Source organism: Acipenser ruthenus, chromosome 12, assembly GCF_902713425.1.
Source record: "Acipenser ruthenus chromosome 12, fAciRut3.2 maternal haplotype, whole genome shotgun sequence".
In the NCBI taxonomy this organism is placed as follows: domain Eukaryota; kingdom Metazoa; phylum Chordata; class Actinopteri; order Acipenseriformes; family Acipenseridae; genus Acipenser; species Acipenser ruthenus.
The window spans coordinates 7,820,966-7,833,480 of record NC_081200.1 but is presented as its reverse complement, the minus strand read 5'-3'; the positions used below and the strand labels follow the sequence as shown (position 1 = coordinate 7,833,480).

Genomic DNA, 12,515 nt, shown 5'->3' with positions numbered 1-12,515 from the left:
AGGAAAGAGAGGTTGTAAATCACAATCTTATTTTAAGAGTTGGCCTAATGTTACAAGAATATTTTGACAAAAAAAAAAATTCAACAACTAGTGAATGGATATATATGTCATGATACCAAAAATGTTCCCCGTTGACAACATCCCAGTAGCAACACGGTTAAGCAGTGCAGTAGCATACAAAGTTGTGTGTTAATGATGTTTACAAACATGCAAGTTCCTTTAAAAGATTTTTTGGTGTGTGAGTGTGTGTGTGGGTTTATTTATTTATTTATTTATTTTTTTTTTTGAGGGAACACATTGTCGGTAACCATGAAAAAGGTCGTACAAATGTATCTTAATAGAGTGTCTCAAATGAAGTGTATCCCTTTTGAACCAGTTTGCTATTGCTTTCTATTACCATGGCGACCCTAACGTGGCATGCTGATACACCATAAAACTCATACTTTTCAACCCCAAAAAACAGACTCTTTGAACAGTCCGAGTTTGATTCGACCCCTATCCCTTTCTTTGCTTAAAAAGCGTTTACTTGGCTATAGAACGTTGCCATCAACTCCAAATGGTCCCTCTGATCCCAGCAGAAAGCAAAAAACAAAAGTTAACTGCCGCTTCAATTCAGACTGCTCTTTTCTTCCAGACATTGTTATCAATTTTCATTATCATGTGGAACAAGTACTTATTTGCGTGGTGTTTTGTTTACTGAAAATTAAATGAAAATGATTTACTCAGCGTCAAACTGAAATATATACATGCTTGCACAAGAAAGAACCTACACGACGTAAATATTCTGTTCATGTTGAAAAGACCCGACTGGCTCCAGACTTGGGGCTTTACTATTTGAGTTTGACTCGGCTATTGCGATAGAAATCCTAACTCACCATGAAGATTCACCGTTGCGAAGAAATACTTCTTTGTAGATTTCTTTCTTTGAAGTCTGGACGAGAATATTCAAGCTTTTCAGATGTCGCTGCCGAGATTACCTTGAGAACGAATGGGAGGATTTATAACAAGAAGGGATATTTAAGATTAGCTTTGGAAACTGTTAATACATTACCGACGTCCTTAGCAAAAAAAAAAAAAAGTATATTATTGTTTTATGTATGTAGGTCAGATATACATTTTTCGTCGTTGTGTCTTTGTGGTTTTAGTGACAACCAGAAGACAGATCGCTGACGTCACAGCATTCTGCCCCCTGTAAAGTTTTCGTTTTTGTGTATTACAGTGAAACGTTAAATAAACATATTCGTATAACACATGTTAGATAGCTGGGTTATTGATATCGACAAAACTAAATATATAGGCCATTTTTTTTTTTGAAGGCATGTTTAGTTCTTAAAAAGGTATTTTATGAAGTGGGGACATCTCCAGAAAGTCGTTTTTTCAGGAGTTACTATCTTTGTGGGGACATTTTCTCAAATTTTGTCCACACATTGATAGTAATACCTGCCCCCCCCCCCCCCACACACACACACACACATATAGATAGATAGATAGATAGATAGATAGATAGATAGATAGATATTCAAAATATAGACTACACTATAGCAATTTTCTATAACAATTTTTATTTTTATTTTACATGACACATCTTGTGCGTTTTGACAATACTATCACTATAGTACATGGTTTATTTAAAATACTGACAAAATACAAGGCAGTTTGGTACACAATCAGAACTCTGTTGAACAGCTTGACTTCACAATGTAGCACACAGGTACACATTGCTGCATTTTTAATTATGCAGAATTTTTTTTAAAAAAAAGTAATTAATTACTCACATTTACACACACACACACACACACACAAAAATCAATATTCAATAACAAAGTAAATTAATTGTTATGGCAAATTACCATAAAGCATAAGGTGGAGGCCAGCATGTACCCATTAATTTATTACAGACTGAAAACAAAATATATACACAATAGAAGAAAACAAATTAAGTCATATTTCATTTCATTTTTATACAAACCAGTAACAAACAATAAAAAATATTTATTTGTTCCAAAACGACTGAAAAGATATCACTTTACATAATTTTAAACATTGAAATAAGAACAGCACCATTTACAAATGTACAATATCCTCTCTTGAAAAAACACTTTGGTTCAATAATACAAAAATGTGTTTATGTTAAGTTGAAAAATAAATTATGACTAAACAGAAAGCAAAAACAGAACTGACATAAATTTGAGCAAATAAACGATAAGTCAATAAAAAAAGGGTTTAGAAAGTGTCCGGCACTACACATTAGTCCATAAAGATTTAGCCAAATAAACAGAATTTAAAAAACACTGTCTCATTTGGCAGCATTTTTTAAATACTATTACTATTGTTATTATCAATCGTTTATTTGCCAGTGCATTACATCATATCTGTGTATACAAGATTTGACAAAGCATTGAGTGGTTAACTGTTTCTGACAACTTCTTTAGCATCTGCAAAAAATATGCATTGGGAGTTCTCTTACAACATAACTTAAAATGTATTTCTGTGTCCAGAGTTTCTATACGGAGGCTTGTCCAAAGGGTCAGGTGAAGAAGAGTTGCTGGGAGGGTTTGGGATCCCACCTGCCCCTGTGCTGTGACACACGTACCACTCACTCAAGTTGGCTGCTTGGGAAGAAGAGAGGGGCTCGGAGTGAGCGGAGGAAGCTGGGTCTCGACCTGAGTCCGAGGAGGGAGAAACCAGAGAAGGTGTGGAGGACTCGTAGCCGGAGCTTGGAGGTGGAGACTTGCAATGCACCTTCATGTGCTTTCGTAGGGAGCTGGGGTGTGTGTAAGATTTATCACAGCCTCTCACTTTGCAGTTATATGGCTTATCACTGGTGTGCACGTGGGAGTGCTTCTTTCTGTCACTGCTGTTAGCAAAACGTCTATCGCAGCCATCGAATTCGCATTTAAAAGGTTTTTCTCCTAAAAAGATAACACAAAAGGCAAACAGTTATTTTAAACGGTTAAGCTTAAGTTTAAATAGAAATATAAAAAGGCATAATGTTATAAAAATTACTGTTTATCCCTCCTGTTCCTTTCTTTTCTAAAGCTCACAGTGAAAGCATAACACACTACTTTTTACTACAGTACAGAGCATTCCATATGTGTCTACTTTTCCCGTGAGGCTAAAAGCAAATTCTGGATGAACACACACACACACACACACACACACACACACACACACACACACACACACACACACACACACACACACACACACACACACACACATATATATATAAACTTGTTCCCCCATGTATGATGGTATGGCCTGTGTTTACTTTGAATGATCTCTGTATCAATAAGTGATTGGTCTGTGAAAGCCAACACAATAGCAAACATCAGTGTATGGCATCATTACAGACACACAGCAATGGGTTTGCATGATACAGTCACAGGCCATACTGCCCAATAATATTTTTTCCACTTTTTTCTGTCAATAAAACTTCAATTCATATTGCACATATTCCAATTCTGTGCATAATTCTATTGTTAAGTTCATACATTTAAGTTCGTACAATCAGAAAGTGCATCCCATTTCAGATGACAATTGAGAAGAGTACTATCTTATTGTACTTTACATTTATGTGAATAATATCTCTTCAAATCTGGACACAGTTAAATCAACGTTTTAATATTTTTTGAAAACGAAAATCCCACTGTAATTATGTTACTTTAAATGAGACTCGGGAATACCAATACACCTCCTAATTGGCGTGGATTTTGTGTTTATATTTCATTGTATTAAATACACAATATAGTTATAGAATACGATGAGCTCATTACATATTTTAATAATCATAAACAATGTCCACCTAAAAAATATATATATAATACAAAAATGCATTAAAAGAACACCGAATTATGTCGTGAAACGGAGAAGCAAAAGAGTTTTTGCAGTAGAGTATTCACGTATTGCTTTATTGTTACGTTAATGAATGTATCCCTATCAAAACAAACTGGTACCATAAGACATTAGCATCAATTAGAAAGTGCATGTCAACGTATTTAATACTACTATATAATTACAGTTGCACGTTGAGGAACAAGTTGACCTTCAGCTGTTGGGTTGAGACAGCCAATCATGGATAATAGTGTACTACAAGCAAGCAGTAAGTAGGGGACCCATGGGATACCCGTACTCCTAAACACAGCCATTGTACAGTCTGCAGAATGCGGTAACTACGAGCAAATGCACTTTTCTTATTCCCATGTTTGGAAAAATATTCCCGCCGTAAATCCCTTATTTCTTTGGAATATCAATTTAATAGAAGACAGCAAATCTAGTATTATAGTGGCCCATATAATATAGTGCAATATTGTCGGTCGATTCCTTTTTTTAATACATGATTCAAGCTGGTCTATTAAGTTAGAATGGGTTGAAATTATGTATCATATTTAGCTTATGCAATGCTAACAAGCGCAGGCCTACATGAAGCATATAGCACTAGCCGCCATTTTTGAACACTTGTTAATGGTTCAACACCAAACATAGTCTAACATATATGCTAATATGGCCACCCGATTATGCATTTAAAAACTTCAAGCGTTTTGTATTTGCATATTATATTAGTAATAGTCAATGCTGTGTCTAACGCATGATTATTACTTGGTGTTCTGAACGTTAAATTATGTGTAGCTCTAAAAACAGGCAAGACAAACAAACACACAAAAAAGCAGTTCAATACTTAATCAACTATTATTATTATTATTTGTTTATTTAGCAGACGCCTTTATCCAAGGCGACTTACAGAGACTAGGGTGTGTGAACTATGCATCAGCTGCAGAGTCACTTACAACTACGTCTCACCCCGAAAGACGGAGCACAAGGAGGTTAAGTGACTTGCTCAGGGTCACACAATGAGTCAGTGGCTGAGTTGGGATTTGAACCGGGGACCTTCTAGTTACAAGCCAGTTTCTTTAACCACTGGACCACACAACTATACACCATAATAATTAATACAAATGTTTCTGTTGAAGAAAGCTTCATCTTGTTTATTTAATTGCATTTCTATTTCCAGTTAAGAAAACCTAAATATGTATCAGGGTTTACTTTGAATGAAGCAACAACTCCCAAGGTAATTAATAAATGAATAATTAATATGAAGCACACATACGGATGATAATATTTTAAAAAATAGATTAAAAAAAAATAAGTAAGGCCTACATTATTTGGAACATAACATTAATAAAACAAAGCTTCCTTTTTCTTAACTTGAACATTTGAAGCATGTAATAACAGTAAAATATCGTCTATTTAATTGCAAGGGCATCATAGAAATGGTCTAACAACAATACAGGCTATATTAGTAGTATCGTTGTAAAAAAAAAAAAAAAAAAGAAAAAAAGGTTAGTGTAGCCTGTACAATTACTAAACTGTCGCAAAACGATTCTGGTGAAGAAATTGTCACATTTAAGTAGGTAAACATTGCACTACCGTAATAGTACAATATTAGTTGCAATTGTATAGGTTACAAAAATATCATATGTATTTAACAGCTACCGGAAAAGTTGTTTTGTTCTGAAGTAGCCTACTGTTTGGTTGGTTTGTTGTGTTTTTAAATGTCTGCATCTCTTAAACTTATGCTGCTTAACTACAGAGTAGTTCAGCAACACTTTACATATGTCTATTAATTGCTAAAAGTTTGAGAATGTTCTGCATTTACGTACTTACAATTAAACTTTTTAAAAAGAAATGCCGATTAGTTCCGCGCCGCGCAGTTTTCCTGTATCAAGTTATTGAAGGAAGGGAACAGACTAAGAAAACTAGTAGTTTAGGCCCTATTACCTCGTCCGGGGGGGGGGGGGGGGTGGGGGGGGACTGGACGGGACGTAAAATCGCATTCACTTGTAAAACTACTGAATATTTGTTTAAAGAAAAAAAAATTAAAACGGTATGAGATTTTGCTCTCGAGTCTATTCTAAACGAGGCAACCACACAAGGCCTTGCGGTGTTGTATTTTGGATTAAGCGAGTAATCGAGACAACAAGCACTGGCTGATAAACTAATTAATACCGCTTCACGGAGTATTCTATCAAGTTTGAAATCCCTGTAGACACAGTTTCATTCATTATAAATAATTCAGACTGGGAGAGTTCAAAGACAGTTTTGAGGGAAGTTATATTTTGTTGTAGTTTATACGTACAGTGTTTATATATAAATGTGAAGTAAAATGTTTTTGACACGTCACGGATTCATTCTGCAATTTACTTTTTGAAAATGCAGGAAGAAAAAAAATCATTATACATTTTCAAAGCACATAAAAGTACGTATATAGACTTCAATAATAACACGAATAGTGTATGTATTGTGTTACTTAATGGAACCTGAAACACCTTTGTCAGTAGTTGCAAAACATTTTGTGTAGTCTCCTTTCCCAACCAGAAACGTGTTTTTTTCATTATGTCGCATAATACAATAACTTAAATAAAAAGAAGATTTCATTAAATGTGTTTTCAATTTGAACTTGCTTCTTACTATACAAATATATGCTTATTCTAATCTATAATGTAACTGGTATTTCACATGCATTGAACTTGCAAATAAATTCAAAAGACAATGAAATATTTCAAAACGCATTTAATACGATGAATTAAATTACTGACCTGTGTGAGTCCTTTTGTGTATCTTGAGATTTTCAGATCTTGCAAATACTTTGCCACAGCCAGGGAAGGGGCACGGGAACGGCTTCTCGCCGGTGTGTACTCGGATATGATTTACAAGTTTATACTTGGCTTTGAAAGGTTTTCCTTCTCTGGGACACTCTTCCCAAAAACATATATGATTACCTTGCTCGGGTCCCCCAACGTGCTCTACTGTGACATGCGTTACCAGGTCGTGCATGTTGCTGTATGTTTTGGAGCAAAGTATTTTCGGGGCTTGTTCTGGCTCCATCCACTTGCAAATAAGTTCTTGCTTGATCGGCTGCCTCATGTAACGAAAAAAAGCACCCGGTCCGTGGTGGTGACCACTTAAATTCATGTTCAGATTCATGCCACTGTAACCGTGCAGAGGGGATGCAGTAAACGGATCAGTCCTGGAACTTGCAACTTGACTGAAATGATCAGCCCTAGCGTACATTTCTCCAGGTATGCCTAACCTTATTTGTCCATTCAAAGCGTGGCCACCTGGAGCTGCGTTAGAAGACTGTTCGTAGTGGAGTCCAGAGAAGAGAGTATGGTTTCCTGCTTCGGGGTGATGACCATGGAGTCCAGGGTAGCTACCTGTTGTTGAGACAAACATTCCGTGATGAGAACTTGTACCAGGATCAGTAAGTCCTGGCATGGCTGGAGCTGTCAGGTCTCTGCGTAAAAAGAAATCCCTACCTGCCGATAACGCCTGGGCTGTGTGAGACATGGGATATGGGACTGCTGCAGCCTGCACAGGGCCAAAAGCTCCCGTTTGACTGGAGACCACTTCGGTGTGGCCTGCCATATGAGGATTACGATGGTGGTGGTGGTGGTGGTGGTGGGGATAATGATGGGCTGGGCTGAGTTTGAGGGCCGAGGAATGCCCCATGTGTTCTGGCCCGAATGGACTTGGCCCCAGGCGGGGTTCTGAAGTAATCTCCCCAGGGTGCGGGTGTGCCATTGAGTGGGGATGGCTGCTGAACCCCGGGAAGCCTGTCATGCTCTCAGGGGTATGGTGATGATGGTGATGGTGGTGAGCCCCTGCCAAGTCAACTAATCTCAGCGCCGTGTTCCGCTTGGAAAATGCAGGGTCCATCACTAGCTTCCCACAGCAATTCACGCTCAAAACTTCTAACTTTAGAATAACCTAACAGCGGGCAAAACAATAATAACGAAAAATACTACCAGTGACAATAATAATAATATAATAATAACAAAAAATAAACTTTAAAAATATTTTCTAAACTTTAGATTATCTCGCAATGCCTACGTAGAATCCCATTCGCTTGAGAGGCAGCAGCAGGACGCTTTGAGACACTGAATAGAGATTCATGGACGGCGCTGCAGCCCGTGGAGCTAAACAATCAGGGAGCGTTCTAATTGGTCAACGCAGGATGATTGACGTCACTCCTGACAGTTTCCAGTGTGAGGAAAATTGTTTTAGTGACAGCAAGTAGCCAGGGCGCCTGCGCTCAGCCTAAGGCAAAACAAGAAAAGTTTTTTTTTTTTTTTTTTTGTTATGCAAAGGGTATTGTGCTTTTATCTCCTCTGCACTACTTTTTCAAAATGATACGCAATAAGAAGAAACTTAATTTAGAAACTTAAAAAATATATATTATTATTATTATTATTATTTTAAAAAGGGAAAAAAACAAATAAATCAAATATCAAAGTTTAAAACAAAAATAGTTTTAAACTAATAATAATAATAATAATAATAATAATAATAATAATAATAAAAGGGCAGGAGCCAAACAAATGAGCACACGACCTGTGCTACCTGCCAGTAGTAGTACTAGCATAGGCTATAATGTAGCTATAATCACTGGTTGCTGTTAATTTCAAATGCAGATATAATGATCAGCAATATAAGCCTTACTGCATACACATTTGTGTGCGCATACTTCGCTACATTTAAGGTCTATATGAAGTACTTTACGGGTATTTTTGTAGCCTAAAAAGCTAGCAAGTTTGATGCTAATTATTGTTTTATAATTTGTATTATTTGTATATTTTTTCAATTGGGTAAATTATTTTTCTAATGTATATATTCACTCATGTGTACGCCTATTTATTTATTTTAATGAAGACGAATGTTCCAAACCGATAACTTTAAACTTTAGAAAATGCAATTTTGATGAAAGTGTTGTAAGGCTACTGTTTGAGTACATTGCTAACACAATGGGGTTATTAGAATATATATATATATATATATATATATATATATATATATATATATATATATATATATAGTCTGTAAAATTGGTATTAGACTACATTAAAATAATTATAATTATACTAATATAAAGCATAACGTTTCCCTCTATTGCTTGAAACGGTTACATAAAGCATACAAGTTCTAAACCGGGCTACTTTCAACGACACAAAACCTACCAGGAAATCTTGGCAAAGAACATATTACGTCATCCCCTGTAACTTTTATTCCGTCATGAAATATGTTGCACTGATATTACCGAATACCGAATAATTTTGTCCACGAGCCCTGTCGATTTAAGGCCCTGAGCCTGCAGGGAGCAAGAGCATAGGAGGTGGGCCTAATGAAGGAGTCAGAGGAGGAGTTAGCATTAAAAAAAACGTAAAACACAAAACACTACAGAAGAGACATTTTAATATAAACATGTGTGTAATAATAAGTATTCTTTAAATTATTATAGACATTTCAAGCGGGTATCAAAATGACACACTGAAAGTTTTTATCTCAAGTTTTGTTTTCTGGTCAGTTTGCAAAACAGAAGCCCCAGCATGCTTGCATTTCTTCCCATTTGAGGGCAACGTACATACACATAGGAGTATGGACTTATATAAAAAGTAGACTTGTAAGGGTGTCGTACATCTTTACAGAATTAATGTAAGGAATTTAATATGTATGTGTATATTTGTAATGGGCTTGATATTGTGTGTCTGTTCTGTAATCCGTTGCGATTACGTTGTGAAGATCTAGATCCTGTCATTCACAATGCTTGAAAGGGGGCAATAGTAGGCCTATGTTATCTAAAACGATAACACTGAAAGCAAGGACTTAGAATCACCACAGAGACTGGCGTTGACATTAAAATGCACGTTGATTAAAAAAAAAGTCTCATGCAGCAGATTATATACATAAAAATAGTGCAATAATACGTGTTTAAAATCTGTTACATACGTTTTATGTTGAATTCTTAAGTATATTAATTATGCAATGTTATCACCATGTAACATAATCACTGATTCAAGTTACAAAAATAAATAAATACATAAGTCATTAATGTATTTAATTATGTTTAAACCCTTAAAATCAATACCCAAATGTTTATTTTTGGTTTTGTTTTCTGGAGTAAAAAGATTTAAAAAACAACCCCAATTTATTCTGCTCTTATTGGAGGAAGATTGTGCCTAATTAAATAATGAAAACAGAGCCACCCCTGGTGTTTTGCATATTTTTAAGAAGAAGAAGAAGAAAAAACAATACGGTTTTCATAACCTTGTAAAGCAAAATCAGTGTTTCTAGTGTGTGTGTGTGTGTGTGTGTGAGTGTGTGTGTGTGTGTGTGTGTGTGTGTGTGTGTGTGTGTGTGTGTGTGTGTGTGTGTGTGTGTGTGTGTGTGTCTGGGATACGCCGCTGTTTAGACAGGCGCCATAGACTAAGTAATAACAAATGTTCCTCCTTGTCTCTTCCTCAGGTGGGAAAAGTTTCTCACTGCCTGTGAAAGTGATTAAATACACATGAATATATTCTCCACCCTGTTGTTCAAAAACTTCCTCACTGAATAAATGATTCACAGGTGTCAGTTTATATCATTAGCCATTCCTATCGATGACCCCATGTATCTTAGTGACTAAGTACAAGAGGTTACAAACGTGTTTCAGTGGTCAAACTTGCTACGGTGCGTTATTTAAAGCAAAGCAAGGGGCAATTAAAGGTCTTGGGTGATGTCACCAAATTTGTCTTAAAAATACGTACAGTTTTCCACGCAGCATCTGTCAGAAAATCGCTCAAAAAATGTGAAAGTGTTTTGTCTCATATTTACCGCACAAACATCTAATGGGTGTGGCTCAAATTAAAAGGTGCCTCCCGTTTGGTTTTAGGATATGATTCGGGTTGCATAACGTTACTGTTTTGTCATATGTTGTATATTTATCAATACAAACTCATTTCCTTTTCTAATAGTAGTAGTTTCTCGTGAAAACGGTGGTAATGGGTGTCAAATATGGTATGTGTGTATGATACAGCCTACAGCAGCACGGAAGAGCCAATGTAGCCAGCATATTTTGAAGCATTTAACCTAGAAATTAAAAGTCCACAGTCCATGCAAACTATTACAATAATATCTGACATTCAAATACAAGATGCCGAATTTAAATACCCCCTAGACACAGAAGTTATCATTTGAAATGAAATGTATACCATTGAACTGCTGGTTTACATAATACCCCACCTAACGTCTCCACAAACACAGATACAATTGTAAACTGTCAGTCTTAAAATAAACTACTACTACTACTACTACTACTACTACTACTACTACTACTACTACTACTAATAATAATAATAATAATAATAATAATAATACATCATGAAAAATAGTATATGGAAGACATTTTATGGGATAACACGTTTAAATAACATTTCATGCATTTTGTATTTCAATTGTGGAAACTCAGGTATGAGTAATAAAACAAAGAGCAAACTATGTCTTACCTAATGTGATCCAATTTTCGTCAAACTTTAATTCTAATTAAATCGCCGGAAACAGATATAATATAAACAATATTATGTCAGTCTACCCAAGTCGAGGTCAAATTCTTTCAATTAGATGCATCTCAAACATTACTTATACAAGCTGCAACAGGCATTGGTTGGATTATAAATCTGCTCAAAGGAGTCAATCACTGGTTCGTGCATCTTCAGACACAATGAGCACTGGAAAGCAGAACAAACCTAAAATCCCATTGAGAGAGTGATACGCCAATATTTTATTACCTGTGGTCAATGCCAGCGTGACTATTGTAGCGTTCATAAATGTTAATTTCAATTATTTGCAGGCGAATCTTTCGATTTTTGGCTATAGTTTAAAAAATAAGTAAAATAAGTAATATATATATATATATATATATATATATATATATATATATATATATATATATATATATATATATATATATAGTCAGTGGTAGATCGATTTAAAAACACAATGTCAATGAAAAGTTCCAATTCAAAGATCGTCTAGATTTCGGGGAAGGACAAAAATACACACTAATGAGAATAATATTAAAATAAAGGACAATTGTATTCAAGTGCATTAGAAACTGAATAATGCAGAAACTAAAATATGTATGGATGTCATTTGTTATGTTAAATATAAAAAGTACATACGGGCTATAGACGGTTTACAATTGTAAATGTTTTACGAACTAGAATTAAATCAAGTAAAATGTATTTAAAAGAATATTTTGTATTACCAAATTGGACCATTTTATCTTTCTGCACACACGCAAGTACCCCATTGACATGGGCTAATAGGCTAATACATATTATGATTTTAGGTTTTTTTTATTTCATAAATGGTATCTAACAATGATAGTTTTGTAGTTATATTTACATATTCTCATATTTAACCTTGCTTTTAAAAAAATACTTGTTAAAATACAAGTAAACTAAAACTTCAGTCATAGCCGTTGATTTAATAAACTTTTTTTTTTTTTTTTTTTTTGGCTAGGATAACTTCAAGAAATTACCCTTTAAACTACAGAATTATTTATGAGCGCATCGTGTCATATTTGAAATATGACGATTCTCTGACACGTTTGTAAAATGTTCTCTGGAATACCGGGCGAAATGTTGGTTTCCTTTGATGTGTTATTTTAGTCTAAGTGTGCAAGCTGAAAATAATGTCAG

General features: G+C 35.2%; 1 protein-coding gene across 2 annotated transcripts; it reads right to left on the bottom strand.

The window, feature by feature from the left end:
• Window positions 1–1,545: 1,545 nt before the first annotated feature.
• Window positions 1,546–8,043, bottom strand: LOC117417285 (zinc finger protein ZIC 4-like). 2 transcript variants are annotated; one of them, XM_034029315.3, is made up of 3 exons: window positions 7,317–8,043; window positions 6,597–7,214; window positions 1,546–2,912 (listed from the first exon to the last, which is right to left on the bottom strand). In XM_034029315.3, exons 1-3 carry the CDS (start codon window positions 7,714–7,716, stop codon window positions 2,476–2,478), a joined length of 1,455 nt encoding a protein of 484 aa, XP_033885206.3. In that variant the 5' UTR covers window positions 7,717–8,043; the 3' UTR covers window positions 1,546–2,475. The 2 variants fall into 2 exon arrangements, with proteins under 2 accessions (XP_033885206.3, XP_033885205.3); XM_034029314.3 differs by having other exon boundaries at window positions 6,597–8,043.
• Window positions 8,044–12,515: the final 4,472 nt, after the last annotated feature.

What these genes read in the sequence shown, in the direction of transcription:
- LOC117417285 (XM_034029314.3), bottom strand. Translation starts at nt 7,716, where the DNA reads ATGGACCCTGCATTTTCCAAGCGGAACACGGCGCTGAGATTAGTTGAC. An exon ending in ACACAAAAGGACTCACACAG is followed by an intron (nt 2,913 to 6,596) that starts GTCAGTAATTTA and finishes TTATCTTTTTAG; the next exon opens with GAGAAAAACCTTTTAAATGC.